This window comes from Cervus elaphus, chromosome 3 (genome assembly GCF_910594005.1).
Source record: "Cervus elaphus chromosome 3, mCerEla1.1, whole genome shotgun sequence".
Lineage (NCBI taxonomy): Eukaryota > Metazoa > Chordata > Mammalia > Artiodactyla > Cervidae > Cervus > Cervus elaphus.
The window spans coordinates 27,419,961-27,437,517 of NC_057817.1; the positions used below are offsets into that span (position 1 = coordinate 27,419,961).

Here is a 17,557-nt window from a genome sequence, read left to right on the forward strand (position 1 = left end):
GAGGGAAAGTCACCTCCACAGCCAGAATGATCTGAGCCACCCACACAAATCAGTGACTCTTGCTCTTTAATTTTTATGGGAATCACCTGGGAACTTGCTTAAATTCAGAGTCCTGGGCTCATCTCCAGAACTTTTGCTTCAGTGGCTCTGGATGAAGCCCAACATCTGCATATTTAACAATCCCCTCATCCCCCGCTCCTCAGGGATCCTGATGTAGATGGTGGTCCATGGACCACACTTGGAGAAGCACTGAAACAACTGGGGAAAGCAAGGAAGGGTACAGGCATTGACTTGGTTAGAGGAGAAAATGTTTACCATGACATTTAATCACGCACACCAAAAGAGAGAAGAAGCCATACAGGAATCACCCCAATACAATAAAATTACAAACCACCGATAATAAAAACCTGGGAAGATTAGCCTCTTTCCATCCTGACCGCCACATGGTTGAGGGATGCTCTGGGAACACACAGTCTCTCAGATCAAGTGAGGGGACTCCCAGAGCCCCGCCCCACTCCCTCTGCTGCCCCCTCAGTGCTGATGGGCCATGAACAGTCCGTTGTCCAAGGGCAAAGCACAAGGGTGCAACCATGCCCTGCCACCTGCTACCTGGGCCCCTGCCCAGAGGGCCTGGCACACGGTCAGTTCTTAGTAAATGTCTGCTAACCTGAAGTTAGGGAAGAAAATGACTAGGCAGTTTATATCAAAAAGTCTTTACATCTTTTCTTGGACCACAGGGAGGGGGGAGAATCAATGGAGGTGGCAAGAATGCCAAACCCAGGGTTGACACTCAAAGAGTAAACTCCAGTGAGAAGGAACCTGGAGAGTCAGTTCTGGCTCCCTAGTAAGGGACAATCACTAAACTGACATTTGGGCCTGAGAGAGCAAAGTTTTCCCTGTTCCCCACTTTCCACCCTGGCCCCCTCAGACACCATCTGTCCAGCGTCCTATCCCCCACTATGCAAACCTCACAGATCTCACACTGGAACAGGCTCCCCCTACAGAGGGGGAGCAAAGAGCACTGCTGCTGATGGCCATGCCACCCAGGCCACGAGGGACAGTGGAACCAAGGTCCCCGCAGATCACGCCACCCTGGGAACGGCTCACACCTGTAAGGAGATACCAACTCAGAATCCTCTCCATTTCAGACATGGTATGACCCAGAGTTTTTCTAGAACCAATCATTAACTGTCTTTGCACACTGAGGGACTAGTGACATGAATCCTTTTAAACTACAGGAAAATCTAAACCCCTTGCCATCTTCCTGAAGAGGTATAGTTAGCAAGTTGGACTCCAAACTCTACTTAACTACATTGCAATGTTGAAATCTTTAGGCAAAAAAACTGATTGAGGACAGAATCATCTAGAAATAACACTGCTAGAAAGGTGAGGGGAACAGATGACATCTAGGCTAGAGGTGGCATAAACATCGAATGTTAAAGATACAGATTTAAGAGATGTTTTCAGTAGCCCCAAGTGATCAGAATATACAGCTCACGGTTGGTTGGTTTGTTTTCTCATAAAACATTGTACCACCTGAGGAGTATTCTGTTTGGCTGAAAGACTTGGGTGATTTTTAAAGAACCAATTAGCAGGTCTGAATTTGCCACATGCGTAAGCCTAAGCTTCATGGATGCCCCAGATGGGTCCACATTTTGGGTGGTGGTCAGATATTTTGGGCTCTCCATGTCTCTCAGCTCCTATCTCCCTTACTCAGTGACCTATGGACAGAGGTTCAGTCCCCTATCACAAGTAACCTATGAAGACCATAGATACCCAAAGAAGCATGTCCACCCACACCCTCAAACTTACAGATGTTGATGGAGCCCACACCTTCACACAACCTGCAGGGGAGAGAAGAGGAGGCAGTTAGAACCTGGTTCCTCTGCTTTTGCGGCATGCCTGTTCCCCATCCTGAAGGCAGGGAGGAGAGATGAGGGGCGGGGCCTTCTGCAGAGGCATCAGTGCTAGCACTGTTCCCTGGGACCCCTAAAGGACAGGGGGAGGTTACTTTGCAGGATCCAAAAGGCCGCTTTATTCCCTGTTTGCTTCTGTGCTATGAAAACTTGGGATACTGAAAAGTAGGGGTGGGGTGACCCTTTTTGTCCCTCTGCTAAAATTCCAGCAAAGCCAAAAAATAGGTGATGGGAGCAGCTACTGCCTAACTGGACACCTCTGGGTGGGAAAAAGCTTACCTAGCATCCAAATGGATCCATTTTTACCTCACATTCTTAAATGCTATCCCAGACACACGCCTGACTTGATCAATTCAGAGGGAGGCTGAAGGGTATGTAGTTAAGAGCCTGGACCCTAGAGCTGGTTGAACCAGTTACTAGCTGGATGACCTTGGGCAAGTCACCTAACCTTTCCAAGCCTCAGTTTTCTCAGTTCTAACAAGATTGTTATAAGTTCTGTGTGTAAAGTGTCTGCAGACAGAGCCTGGCATGAAGTAAACCTGATGTAAGGGTTTTCGGTACCCTTTGCTGAACACTATAAACAACTCATTATGATGAGTCATTGTACCAGGACCTTGCATGCTTCATAAACACCTGTACTTTCTGCTCTGTGTCTCCCTCACTTTTTTTAAACTCCCAACTTCAAAACTTTTTCTCCAGGAGTGTTCTCCTCTGATTCATTCTGCCTGACTCAGAACCCTTCTCCACTCCTCGTTTTCTCAGGGGATATATGCTTCCAGCTCACCTTCCTGCTACGTGAACCTGGCTTTACTACAGTCTTAGAACTGTGCCCTTACAGAAGATTCTAGCCAATGCCCAGCAGCTATCTCCAAGTTGAGTGATTAGGCCTGCTTTTATTTTCTGTGCTTTCTGCAATGAATGAGCATATAATCTAATTACATATGTTATATGTAAGAGGAAAGTGAAAGTGCTAGTCACTCAGTCATGTCTGACTCTTTGTAACCCCATGGACTGTACCTAGCCAGGCCCCTCTATCCCTGGAATTCTCCAGGAAAGAATACTGGAATGGGTTGCCATTCCCTTCTCCAGAGGATCTTTCCAACCCAGGGATCAAACCCGGGTCTCTCACATTGCAGGCAGATTCTTTACCATCTGAGCTATCAAGGAAGCCCCATATGTGAGAGAAGAAGGTCTATCAAAAGGGCAATGGCCACCATATGCAAATACACTAAACAACCATTCAAAACAAAAGCTCATGTGTAGGGAACACTGCGTCATTTATTATGACTGAGTTACCAACACACTAATGATGATTGATGATTACCATAATGAAAGTAAGTTTCACATTGCACTCTGAGTGCTAGCAAGTGGGTTAGGGACTGCAAAGGAGGGGATAGCGCAGTTGGCTTCACCCAAAGGCCTGAGAAATGCACAGGAAATTTACCAGCCTTGGTCAGGCATGGCCAGCTGCCTTGGGCGCCACTCTTGTCAGATTTCTAACACCAACAGTGTTCATATGGAGTCTCTCCGTGGGTGCAGCCCTCTCAGGCCACCCCACCATAGAGTTATTCTAATTCTGATAATACCTTCTTCCTGTACAAACTTACTACATTCCAATACCTGTTGAATCTTTGTGATATCCTGAAGCAGTGGATTTTATGATTATCTGTTTTACAGGTTAGGACATTACTTTGAAGCTAGTATGTGTAGCGCTGGGATCCAAACCTGGGTGATCTGGCTCACAGCCTGTGATCATAACCTCTACACTCTATTCCCCAGTCTGGCCTGCTTCCCACGATGGGACCCAGCTCAGAGGCAATTGTGATGTGGCCATCTCAAGGCTAGAGACCCTTGTACCACCTGAAAAGTAAACCTGCATTGCTCCCTCCCATGCTGACATCCCCTGGCCCCCATTCTTGGCTCAAACTGTCAGCACTGCCTGAGGTGACCTATCCCTTTCCTGCCCCCCTCAGCTCCTCTACCTCCTCCCCTGAGAAGCCTCTGACAGTCTTCCTGGGACACTAAGCCCAGTCACCTAGGGGATGGGTGGACCCATGCCTGCCCCTGTCTTCTCTGCTGGGCAAGGATGCAGTGCTGCTTCCGTCTATTCTCCATTCCTGAACACCAGACTCTCTGGGCTGAGAGAATTCCTTGCATTCTGCGCATCCCAAAGTGAATGGCTTTTAACAAACCTTATGAATCATTCCAGCTTTCACAGCCCACTGAGATATGACTGCGAAAACACCCTTTCAGCCAACAGGGTAAAGTAGTTGCCTGGGAATGAGCTGTAGGTGCACTGGAGGGACAGCACAGGAGGGGACAGAGATCGCTGGCGTGCTAGCCAGGAGGCTGGTGTAGTTGTAGCTTAGCCACTAACTAGCTGCAATCTGATGATGAAGCTGAAGCTCCAATACTTTGGCCACTTGATGCAAAGAGCCGACTCATTAGAGAAGACCCTGATGCTGGGAAAGATTGAAGGCAGGAGGAGAAGGGGATGACAGAGGATGAGATGGTTGGATGAAGTCACCGACTCAACGGACGTGAGTTTGAGCAAACTCCGGGAGATGGTAAAGGACAGGGAAGCCTGGTGTACTGCAGTCCATGGGGTTGCAAAGAGCTGGACACGACTGGGTGACTCAACAACAAGAAGCTGTGGTCTTGGACAAGCCTTTCTCCTCTCTGAGCTTCCGTTTCCCTATCTGGGAATAGGGCAATGGCTGGCCTCTCTAGGTCTCTAGAGACTTGGCCAGTTTGAATGCTCTCTGCCTGGAGGTGAGTCAGTGAGACACTCTTCTAGTCCCATGTGGGGATATGAAGTGGCCCTGGGCCCATACTCACCGGCTCTCCTCGCCCTCCAGCAGTTTGCGATAAGTGGCGATCTCCACGTCCAAGCCCAGCTTGGAGTTCATCACCTCCTGGTACTCCTTGAGCAGGCAGGCCATGTCCTGCTTGACCTTCTGCAGGGCCTCCTCCAGCCCCACCAGCTTGCACTTGGCATCGTTAAGGGTCGCCTCGCCCTGCTGCTCCGCCTCGGCCAGGGCAGTCTCCAGCTTGCAGCGCTGTGGGGAGGAAAGGAGACAAGGAGCTTAAGAAGAGTGCTGTCTGTGGGGACTCTGGGTCTCTGTGGGGACTAAGGTCTCCCATAGCCTTGGTCATCCTAGTTTACCTCAATTCAAAATGGTCAATTTTTAAATTAACTAGGCAGGGAAATCACAGCCATTTGGAGCTTTCTCCCTTCATTTTTTAAAACTATCTTGTAAGACTCAATTCCACGGTGAGCTGTTAGGGGAAGAAAATGTTAGCACTAGAATCAAACTAAGGCTAATATTAGATAATTATCTCACATTTTAATACTGCTGTTAGTTTACAAGTCACTTTCACAGATGGTATCTAATTTGACCTTGAAGTTACTCCTGAGCTTGTCAGAATAGGTATGGTTATTTCCATTATTCAGATGAAGACATTGAACCTCAGTCGGAGAGGCTGTGACTTGCTCCAAGCTACCCGATTAGTGAGGGCCAAGCCCAGATTTTCAGAAGCTGCTGTATGGGAATCTCATTCTTTGGTCCCCTAAGATCAACATGCTGGAAGAAGCTCCTGTTCCAATGCTTTTATCCATTAACTATAGCGCCTTCCTTTTGCCCACTTAAGAAAGTATATGGAACTTCTACAACTCAATAGCAGAAAACAAAATTAACCTAATTTTTTTAATGGGCTAAGGACCTAAATAGACATCTCTTCAGACAAGACAAATAAATGACTAATAGATATATGAAAAAGACGTTCAACATCACCCATCATCAAGGAACTGCAAACCAATCACAGTGAGAATTACCTCACACCTGTCAGTTTGGCTATTATCAGAAAAGCCAAGACAAGTATTAATGAGGATGTGGAGAAATTGAACCTCTGGTATACTTTTGGTGGGAATGCAAAATAGTGCAGCTGCTCTGGAAAACAGTTTAAAGGTTCCCCAAAAACTTAAAAATAAGATTATCATATGATCCAGCAATTCCACTTCTGGGTATTTTATCCCAAAGAATCTAAAGCAGAATCTCAAAAAGATATTAGCTCTCGCATGTTCCTATTATTCACAATAGCCAAGAATGAAAACAATGTAATGTTCATCAACAGGTGAATGGATAAAGAAATTGTGGTATACACATACAATGGAATATTATTGAGCCTTTTAAAAGAAAGAAATTCTCCAATGTGTGACAAGGTGGATGAACCCTGAGGACATTATGCTAAGTGTAATGAACACCGAAGAATTGATGTTTTTGAACTGTGGTGTTGGAGAAGACTCTTGAGAGTCCCTTGGACTGCAAGGAGATCCAACCAGTCCATCCTAAAGGAGATCAGTCCTGGGTGTTCATTGGAAGGACTGATATTGAAGCTAAAACTCCAATACTTTGGCCACCTGATGCAAAGAGCTGACTCATTTGAAAAGACCCTGATGCTGGGAAAGATTGAGGACAGGAGGAGAAGGGGATGACAGAGGATGAGATGGTTGGATGGCATCACTGACTCAACGGATATGAGTTTGGGTGGACCCCGGGGGTTGGTGATGGACAGGGAGGCCTGGCGTGCTGCGGTTCATGGGGTCACAAAGAGTCAGACACGACTGAGCAACTGAACTGAACTGAATACACCAGACACAGAAAGACAAACACTGCACAATTCAGCTTATATGACGTATCTGAAATAGTCAAAATCATAGAATTAGAATGGAGTAGACATATCCCTGGTGGTCTAGTGGTTAAGAATCTGTCTTGCAATGCCAGGGTGCGAGTTCAATCCCTGGTCGGGGAACTAAGATCCCTATGTCTCAAGCAATTAAGACTGCAAAACTAGAGAGTCCATGTGGCGCAAGTAAAGACCCTGAATGAGGCAACAAAGATTCTACATGCGGCAACTAAGACCTGAAGCAGCCAAATAAATACATATTAAAAAAAAAAAAAAGAAAGAGTGGAGTGATGGTTGCCAGGGTCTGGGAGGAGGAGGAAATAGGGAGTTAGAAATCAGTGGGCATAAAGCAGGACAAATAAGCTCTAGAGATTCACTATAAAACATTGTACCTAGAGTCAACAATAATGTATTGTACATTTTAAAATTTCGTTAAGAGGGTATATCTCATTTTAAGTGTTCTTGTTGTTAGTCACTCAGCCGCGTCCAATTCTTGTGACCCCATGGACTGTGGCCCACCAGGCTCCTCTGTCCATGGAACTCTCCAGGCAGGAATAGTGGAGTGGGTTGCCATTCCCTTCTCCAGGGGATGTTCCCCACCCAGGAATCAAGATAGGGTCTCCCGCATATCAGGTGGATTCTTTACCATCTGAGCCTTCAGGAAACCTATAAGTTTTTATTCTAACCACATTAAAATAAATTTTTTTTTTTGAAGACACAAAACTTAATTTTTTTTTTTGAAGACACAAAACTTAATTTTTTTTTTAAATAAATATTTTTAAAAAGCATATCAGAATGCAAGTGAGGAAAACTTCTAACGTTCTCTAACTTCACTTCTGGAAAGTAAATCATTCTCATATTCCATTATTTGGCCACTAATAGTAACAAATTACTTCTGATACGTCTTACACAGTGGCTGAGAACAGCTAAACTGAGGGGAGAGGACAGAATTTAAACCAGGTATATGTGGGAACTCAGTATTATGATACAGGTGGTATCACAAACCAGTGAGTAAAGAAATGGATTACATAACACATTTTCTTACTGTATGTGGAGAAATTTAATTAAAAAACTACTCCTTGTATACACCAAAAATAAAGGTCAGATGGATTAAAGACCTAAATCTGAGAGGTAAAAGTATAAAATCAGTGGAAGACAAAATTGTACCAGGAGATCTCTATGACCTCAAACCTTTGTTAAGTATTAACCGTTAAAGCAAAAAGTGATGGATTTGGCTACATCCAGTTTGAAGATTTCTATTTAGTGAAGGAAATCAGAGCAAAACAGACAAGTGGCAGACTTAGAGAAGATTAACTGCAAAATGTATAAATATAAAGGGTTAATGTCTACATAGAATGGACAAGGAAATACTGGAAATCACTGAGAAAAAAAAGGCAGAATCATAATTAAAAAAAGGGCAGAAGATCTGAACAGGCAGCTCTTAGAAAGGAAAATGCAAATGAGTAGTAAGTGAATGAAGAGACAGTCATTCTAGTTAACGACAGAAATGAAAATTATAGTAACAGTTAGATGCCATTTACATGTTATTAGATCCACAAGAGTTCCAAAGTCTGGTAATAGCAAATGCTGAAACAGAAGTCCTCGCTTGCCCATACTGGGAGCACTCTGACCCGGAACTCCGAGGGCACTTATGGAAAGTAAATTAGTGAATATATTACAACTCAACAATTCCATTTCTTGCTTTATACCTTCAAAACATCCCTCATGTGGTTACACATGGAAACCTGTAGAAATATGTATTAAATGTTCATGATACAACTGATTGTAACAGTAAAGTCTTGGGGGCAAACTAAGCAAGCATCCATCAATAAGGGAATGGATAGGAAACCATGGTTTATAAATAGGACAGAAATAATGAAACAGACAATTTATAGTGATGTGCATGGATTTCAAAGACTTCCAACTGGCAAGGGGCAGAGTTTGAATGAGATTTATGGTATAATATCATTTTGTAAACTTAAAACACTAAGAGGTTTAAATGAATCTAATACACATATGAAATATATAGATGAAAGAGAGACTATAAAGACCTATATTAAATGCATGAGAGTGAGTGCTGGGATGAAGTTAGAATAGAATTGAAGATGAAGGATGGACAGTTGTAAATGAGAGAAATGCACAGAGGGTGGTAGTGCTCCGTTTGAACAGAGTGATGTGTCACTAGTTCAGGCCTGTGCACCCTAAGTCCAACAAGAGAAGTGGGGGGAGAGAGAAAAAGCAGGAGACGCGCACAGCACTGGACTATGTTGTCTAAGGTGTGTTTAGAGGAGAGAAACTGTGAAGGGATATAGAGGGCAACGAGGACAGAATTCAGAGAAGGTAGACCAAGCATCCTCTCTTTGAATGTCTTGTGCACTCTTGGTCACTCAGATGAAGATTGTTAAAACACAAGCCTCTTCAAAAGGGGACACTCCTACACTGTTGGTGGGAATGTAAGTTGGTGCAGCCATTATGGAAAACAGTACGGAAACTGAAAGTCGCTCAGTCGTGTCCAACTCTTTTTGACCCATGGACTAAACAGTCCACGGAATTCTCCTGGCCAGAATACTGGAGTGGGTAGTCATTCCCTTCTCCAGGGGATCTTCCCAACCCAGGGATCGAATCCAGGTCTCCTGCATTGCAGTGGATTCTTTACCATCTGAGCCATCAGGGAAGCCCAAAATAGTATGCAGATTCCTTTAAAACTAAACATAGAGTTACCATATGATCCAGCAATCCCAGTCCTGGGTACATATCTGGAGAAAACCCTAATTTGAAAAGATACATGCACCCCAATGTTCATTGCAGCACTATTTACAATTGCCAAGACATGGAAGCAACCTCAATGTCCATCGACAGATGAGAGGATAAAGATGTGACACACACACAGAGAGAGAGGGGGAGAAAGAGAGAGAGGGAGGGAGGAATGTTACTCAGCCATAAAAAAGAGTGAAATAATACCTGTAGCAACATGAATGGACTTAGAGGCTATGTACTGAGTGAAGGCAGTAAGACAAAGACAAATACCATATGATATCACTTACATGTGGAATCAAAGATATGACACAAGTGAACTTATCTACAGAAGAGTCACAGACATAGAGAACAAACTATGGTTACCAAAAAGGGAAGAGGATGGGGAAGGGGATAAATTAGGAGTTTGGGATTAGCAGATATAAACAACTTTATATAAAATAAATAAACACCAAGGTCCACTGTATAGTGCAGGAAATTATACTCAATATCCTTTAATAAACCATGATGGAAATGAAATATAGATGCTTGTGCATGTGAGCTAAATTGCTTCAGTTGTGTTCAGCTCTTTTGTGACCCTATGGACGATAGCCTGCCAGGCTCATCTGTCCATGGGATTCTCCAGGCAAGGATACTGGAGTGGGTTTCCATGCCCTCCTCCAGGGAATCTTACCAACCCAGGGATCGAGCCCATATCTTTTATGTCTCCTGCTTTGGCAGGTGAGTACTTTACCACTAGCACCACCTAGAAAGCCTATATTTATGCTTATGCCCCTCCAAAGTTAGCAGCAGTGGGAGGAAAGCAGAGAGCAGACCCCAGCAGCAGCCCACCAACCTGCTGCTTGACGTTCTCCACCTCGGCTGTCAGCCTCTGGATCATGCGGTTCAGCTCATTGATCTCCTCCTTGGTTCTGCGGAGGTTCTCACCCTGCTGTGTTACTGTGACCTTCATCTCCTCGCACTGCAGGTTGGGAGACAAACATGAGGAAAGGACCAATGACTGCAAGGTGGCTGCAGGTACTGAGATGTTGTCATGCAGAGTCAACCCACATTCTTCCGGGATTGTCCCACCTCCTGCCCTGCTCTGCATGGACCTCCACCATAGCCCCTCTGAGCGCATGGGTGCATTTTCCAGGGAAGCTCCAGCTCCAGAGGTCCTCTCTGCCCAGTGGGGCTGTCTGCCTTCCAGCTCACCTTGGTTTGGTACCAGGACTCAGCCTCGGCCCGGCTGCGGCTGGCGATGCCATCATACTGGGCCTTGATCTCAGCCACAACCGCGTCCATGTTGAGCTCCCGGCTGTTGTCCATCTTGACCACCACCGAGGTATCAGAGATTTGCGACTGAAGGAGGCAGATTTCCTGTAGGAGACAACAACCAGTGCCCTCATCTCCAAAGCCCTCTCCGATTCTCCTCTCTGCAAGTAATTCAAAACACAAACCCCAACTCTGAAATTTTAGAAAATTAATTAGAAAACTTCTGGCAAGTCAGGAAATTTTTTAAAGTGCTGCTTTAAGAATAAAAGGCTAGAATTTGGATCATAATATCAAGGCAGTGAGTAAGGTGGAATTTCATTAATGCCTGGATCAACAGAGGTAAATTTCTGTGGATAGGGTCAAATTGGGTCACTCCACTTGGGGCCTCAAATACCCAGATCAGCTGTGACTGTCTGTATAAACCTAATCCACCAGATAACGGATAGGTTCAGAGTCCTGAATTTTCTAATTGGGCTTTCACACTATTTGAATTAATAAGATATGATTATTATATTCACATACCTAAACTTACAGTGTCAAATCTCCATGTTATGCTGTGTAGATAGGCAATGAATCACAGTCTTTCAAGTTATTTTTTTTGTTTTTTGTCTTTTTTTAATTACAGTATAGTTCATCTACAATGTTATGATCACTTTAGATGTATAGCAAACTGATTCAGTTATACATACATATATATCTTTTTTCAGATTTTTTTTTCTTATAGGTTATTACAAAATGTTGAGTTTAGTTCCCTGCATTCTATGGTAGGTATTTGTTGGTTATCTATTTTAGATATAGTAGTGTATATCTGTTAACTCCAAAAGGGAAGGGCATTACTCATTTCTATTTTGACAGATCTGAGCAAGAGAAAAATCTCTTGTCACAAAAGGAAAGGATCTTGAGGCCCTAGAAGAATAAGGAATGCTTAACTTCCTAGAACCAAGGAACCAGGACAGAAAACCTAGAAAACCCTCCTCCGCCCTCTCCTTCACTTGCCCTTCTGGAGATGGGAAGAGGCTCACCTCATCGTACAGGCACTGCAGGAAGCTCATCTCCTCCTTCAGGGCCTCCACGTTGGCCTCCAGGTCAGCCTTGCGCAGATAGGCACAGTCGATGTCCTGGTGGAGACACACAGGAGGGTGGGATAAGAGAGTGGGCCAGGGGAGCCTTCAGCGCCCCTGGACCTCTGCACTCTGTGGAGGCCCTGAGGCCATCTCCCAACCCACCCCTTTCCCATCACATAAACATCAGTGGGACCCCTGGGATAGAAGTGGGAAGGAGTCAGACTCCTAGAGAGTTCTTTCCACTTCCTCCAGAACGAAGGATCCCGCAGAAGCATGTAGCCTAAGATGACAACCTAAAATGTCAGGCTGCAGCCACCAAGCCAAACTGGTCCATAGAGCATGGCTGTGTGGTGAGCACAGAGCCAGGGGTGATCCTTGGCGCCCAGGGTCAGGCACCACTCAACACCCAAGCAGCTGGCTCTCCCGTCTGAAGCCAAGGCAACACCTGTCCTGGCAGATTTTTCTACCAGCCCTCTCTCCATTCCGTGATTACTATCAAATGAGGTGTGTCTGGTAAGCACAGTATTTATGAAGAGCATTAGCATACACTTCAACTCACCAATTTGAAATCAAAGAGAAATCATTAAAAGTTTTCTCCCCTGGTTTTTCCACCATCTCCACTTGCACTGAATAAGGACCACATCTCCCATAGTCACTAGCAAGCTGAGAACTAACACCTCCCGATCTGGGAAGCAAAGGCCATAGGAGAGAGAAACTGATTTGAAAGTGACCATGTCAGCTTTCGGGAAGTTTACAAAAAGCCAAACAGCAGCATGGTGAGGTCTCTTTTTAAGAAGCTTACATCAGCACAGTTGGTTCCTGCATGGCAGCCAAGATGGCTTTGGCAGCCTGACCCACTGACAAGCCTCCGTTTGCCGGGGAAGCTGGTCTGATCACCACCGCAACTGGACTGACTCGAAATTATCAAGATGCCCAGTTTCCGAGCATGCAGCATCCAAGATTTAATTCCTCTCCATATGCAACGAGTCACTCACCTTCTTCAGCACCACAAACTCATTCTCAGCGGTAGTCTTGAGAGCCACCTCTTCTTCATACCTGAGGAGAGACAGCACAGTTGGCCAGGCTCCACCCAAGGGGTGAGGGCCTCAGGCTAGCCAACCAAGTCCTAGGTTATCAAAACTCCCTGGTCCTGCCCTGGACTTTCTGTGACTCTTAGGAGAATCGTCTTGGCCTCTCTAGACTTCTGTTTCTCAGCCACAAAGAACCCACCAAAGGACACCGGATATGGAGTTCAGATACCTGATTTCTGGTCCAAGTTTGGGCTGAAGTCGCTGCAAAAACCTCAGGCAAGTCACTGAATCTCTGCGTCTTGGGTTAAATTGCCCGATGTGTGATCAGGTACCCCGTAATTATTTGTTCATTTCAAAGGAATGAAAGATACTCCAGGAGGCCTTTCAACCCTAAAACTGTACAAAATATAGCTACCCGGGAGGCCATTCTCTCCCTTTCCCCCAACATCCAAGACCTTGAAATCAGAGAAGCCACTCATGGTGCCCAGATTGCTGGGAGCATTTCCACAGCCCTCCTCTGCCAGCCTGGTCCATTCTCTCTCTCTTGCCTGTGAGGTTTTATCCCTGGAGCAGTCCTGCCCCAACCTGACAAGGAGTACCAGAGTTCCCAGAACATGGTTTTCACAACTTTTTAATGACAGGGTAATTGGGACTGCTGTAAACTCTGAGCTCTATAATTACCAGCCCTCACACCCCCAGAGTGAGAGACAGACCCTGACACCTGCAAACACAATTGTGTCTGCATTTGCATCCCCCCAGGCAAAACCCATTGCTGGATCCATCTGGATGGTAGAGCCTGATCTTCCAAGACCAGAATTTCAATTACTTCCCAGTGAAATTACCAGCACCAATTATGTCAAAATCACCCATCACTCTGTCCATATCTACCAAGTAAAGAAGAGCAAGTTAACAGTGACCTAGTAAGTTTAAACAAGGTAATGGCCAGACTAAATAAATCTAATTAAAACAAAAGATTTACATGGACCTTTGAATTGTGGAGCCTGGCAGAACAAGAGCCTGATAACTTATCTGCCGAGTAAATAGAAGAATGATCCAAGACACTTGAATGGTATCTGCCAAATCATCCTCAAGGTAACTCCCCAGAGACCTCTCCTTTCCTCCTGTCCTAGCGCTGACTGCTCCTAAGTGTCTGTTCTCCATCCTCCTGCGTCCTTTGTTCCTCACTCTCCATCTCTTTTGGGCTTCCCTGGTAACTCAAATGGTAAGGAATCTGTCTGCAACGCAGAAGGCCGGGGTTCAATCCCTGGGTCAGGAAGATCCCCTGGAGAAAGGAATGGCTACCCAGCCCAGGAATCTTGCTTGAAGAATTCCATGGACAGAGAATCCTGGTGGGCTTCAGCCCAGGGGTCACACGGAGTTGGACACGACTGAGTGACTAACACTTTCACTGTCACTTTCTCCATCTCTAGGTCAGTCTGTGCTCTGGATGTGTGCCCACCTCTCCCAGGCTGGGAGCTCTTCTTCCCTGCAAAGCTTTCCCCAGTTCCCAGAATGGGGCTGCAAGTGTTGAGAGCCGAGACAAGGCAGAGCAGACTAATAAAGCAGAGCCATCTTGGTAAGTAGGCTGGGATGACCCTAATCTTTAGCCACCTCCGTCTCCGGGAAGGTTGTATGAACTCAGTCAAGACCCACTGCACACCTATAACCACTCCCAGCCTGGCCACACTCACTTCTTCTTGTAGCCCTCCAGAACTTCCTCCACGTGGCTGAGCTCTGAGGCCAGCCTCCCGCTGTCGGCCTCCACGCACTCGGCCTCCCGCCTTAGTGTCTCGATGTAGCCATTGAACAGGGGCTCAAGGTTGCTCTCGCAGCACTGGCGGTTCTGGTAGAACTGCAGCTTGGTCTCCAGCAGCTTGTTCTGCTGCTCCAGGAGGCGCACCTGCCATCCGGAGTGGTAGAAAGAGACTCAGGAGGAGCCCCGGGAGGTGACTGGTCCCCCAGAGCTCCCCCTGCCCTTGGGGATGATCCCTGAGCCGCAGCAAATGATCTGGCCAAGTCAGAAAATGCAAGACACAATTGTTGCCCCCCAAAACTTCTCCTCGCTCCATCCCTCCTTCAAGAAAGAATACACAATGTATTTGTGATTTATTTACTCTGCACAGAATGAAATAACTTCTCATCCTGAAAAAATATCCCAGACCTTGTGTGGCAAGCCAAAAATGGCCCCTCAAAGATGTTTATGTCCCAGTCCTCAGAACCTGTAAATAGGTCGCATTACACGAAAGAGGACCTTGCAAGTGGAATTAAGGTTATGAAACTTAAGATCAAGGGATTAGCCTGAATTATCCAGGTGACACCAAGATAGTCACACAGGCCTTTTAAACTAAAAGGGAAGGCAGAAAAGTAAAAGATATCCTCAAAAGAAGGAAGCAGAGGAGAGATTTGAACCATGAGAAGCTCTGGTCCACTATCATCTTTGAAGATAGAGATCAGGCCTTGAGTCAAGGAATATGGAGGCCCCTAGACACTGAGACCAACCTCTGGCAGTCAGCCAGCAAGGGACAGGGACTCCAGTCCTCCAGTCACAGACCTCAATTCTGTACGTTTGCATGGCCCTGAACGTAAGTTTTTCCAGGACCTCCAGAGGAAGTACAACCCTGCTGACACCTTGATTTTGGCCTCGTTAGGTAATAGGTTTGTGTTCTTTTAAGCTGCTAAGTTTGTGGGCATTTTTATGGCAGTGATTCAAAAATGCACCCACCATGACTCTCCTTCACTCTGACCCCAAGGCAAGGGGTCCAGAGGGACTGGACCAGGAATCTGAAGATTTCTCATTGCCTAACTCTGCCACTCACCATGTCATTGTGCCTCATTTTTTCTGAGCTTCAATTTATTATTTTTATTTTTATTTATTTATTGATGGCTGCCTTCAGTCTTTGCTGCCGCTTGTGGACTTTCTGTAGTTGTGGTGAGCAGAGGTTACTCTCTAGTTGTGGTGTGTGGGTTTCTCCTTGTGGTGGCTTCTCTTGTTGCAAAGCATGGGCTCCACAATCTGAGGTCAGTGGTTGTGGCACACAGGCTTTTTTGTGCCGAGGTGTGTGAAATCTTCCTGGACCAGGGCTTGAACCTGTGTCCCCAGGATTGGCAGGCGGGTTCTTAACCACTGGATCACCAGGAAAGTCCTCTGAGCCTCATTTTAAACTGAGGCAGTGAGAACACATCAGCAGCGGCACACTGGCAGCCCCCAGGTGCTATCTGGCCCAGAGGCATGTTTTATTTGGCCTGCAGGTTGTTTTATAAAAGTCCGATTCATCACCAGCATTTAATAAGTGAGTGATTTGGGGCGAGAATCTGGCTTTCCCTCACCTCAACAAGCCTGAAACTTGGATGATGCTGGGTATGAGCTAGATTTCAACCTTGCCCAACCCCTGGCGGGTGGCCTTGGGCAAGGAGTAACCTGTATGATCCAACATCACCTTCATTTTGCCGAAGTGAGGGAAGAATGGTTTGGACAGCCAACAGCATGTTAAGAATGGGTGTCCAGCACCTTTGCTTGCAGGCATGCCTATTCCTGATGAGGGCATTTGTCTAAGAACAAAGTTTCCACTCCTCCCGCCCCCATCCCCTTGGAATGCACCTTACTACAAATTCCAAGGTGCAGATGTGCGCATGAATCACATTGGAAGGGGAGGTTTTCCTCCAATGAACATGGGTGGCTATCCTTCCCAGAGCCATCAGACTCACAGAGGGAGCTTCACTGGGACAAGGAAAACCAGAGCTATACATCCAACCAGAAGGCTGGCTTGGAGACTGCAACATCAGAACGGCACCGTGCTACATCCCCTAACCCGACCCCCATGGAGCTCCTGTTTCTCACCTCACTGTCTTTAATCTGTATATGTTTTGAGTAGGGGAGTGCATCAGGGCCTGAAGTCCTAGAAATTCCCAGGCTTCCCACAAGGCGCCCACCAGAAAGAAGCAGGACAGGAGCTTCTGGACTCTCTGTCCTGGCTCCTCTGTCCACAAGGGAGACAGCAGCGTCTCCTCTAGGAGAGGGTGAGACACCAGCCTCAGCAGAGAGACCCACCCCATCCAACCCCCTTGATGGCTGAGATCCAGAAGATGGGGCCCCAGACACACAGTCAGCTCCTGCCGGGCAAGGTGAGCAGCAGCGATAAACCTTCCTTTTCTGTCTGGTGGTTTCACATCCACGATTACTTTGGAATCTCATGGCAACATTTGAAAACTGAGACCCTGATTCAGTCATGTTCTCAGGGCCATGCACTAATTCGGAACAGGGCAATCCCCAGGTATTGGAACCCAGTCTGTCACCAGGTTCCAAGTACCTTTCCCTTCCTAAGCCACAGCCCAGGGGACAACCCAGACACCCACCTTGTCGATGAAGGCAGCGAACTTGTTGTTGAGACATTTGATCTGCTCCTTCTCCTCGTGCTTCACGCACTGCGCCTTGGGGTCGATCTCCAGGTTGAGGGGTGTGAGGAGGCTCTCGTTGACCGACACAGTGGTGATACAGGGTGGGGTAGGCCCGCAGAGTCCCCCTGCCCTGTAGCCAAAGCTTCCCCCTCCTCGGAGGGGCCACGCACAACTCACTGCGATCCGCGGGGACCCCACTGCACACAGGCTCCGGCTGCCAAAGCCCCCGAGACGACGGTAGCTGGGTCCCCCGGGGCTGCCCCCGCGGAAGGCCAGGCCATTGGCAAAGCCATGCACCCCAGGCTTGGGCACAATGGCTGAGCAGGAGCTGAAGTCCCGCACCCTGTAGCTGGAACTGTTGCGGTAGGAACAGCTCGCCATGCCTCTGCGCGCCAGGCCAGAGCCAGGACGGGGAGGTGGGGAGAATCCAAGGATGCCAGGACCCGCTAGCCCTCCT

General features: G+C 46.7%; 1 protein-coding gene across 1 annotated transcript; it reads right to left on the reverse strand.

The window, feature by feature from the left end:
- Positions 1-291: 291 nt before the first annotated feature.
- On the reverse strand, positions 292-17,557 carry LOC122681437 (keratin, type II cuticular Hb5-like). Its single transcript, XM_043883552.1, has 9 exons — positions 17,059-17,557; positions 14,397-14,605; positions 12,670-12,730; positions 11,633-11,728; positions 10,551-10,715; positions 10,192-10,317; positions 4,755-4,975; positions 1,813-1,844; positions 292-1,109 (listed from the first exon to the last, which is right to left on the reverse strand). Exons 1-9 carry the CDS (start codon positions 17,479-17,481, stop codon positions 958-960), a joined length of 1,485 nt encoding a protein of 494 aa, XP_043739487.1. The 5' UTR covers positions 17,482-17,557; the 3' UTR covers positions 292-957.

Bases quoted from the DNA above. Each gene is read 5' to 3' on its own strand.
- LOC122681437 (XM_043883552.1), bottom strand. From the start codon at position 17,481: ATGGCGAGCTGTTCCTACCGCAACAGTTCCAGCTACAGGGTGCGGGAC. The intron at 14,606-17,058 runs GTGGGTGTCTGG...TCCGGATGGCAG, and splicing joins TCGCTGCCTTCATCGACAAG to GTGCGCCTCCTGGAGCAGCA. The intron at 1,110-1,812 runs GTAAGTTTGAGG...ATCTCCTTACAG, and splicing joins TGTGGGCTCCATCAACATCT to GTGTGAGCCGTTCCCAGGGT.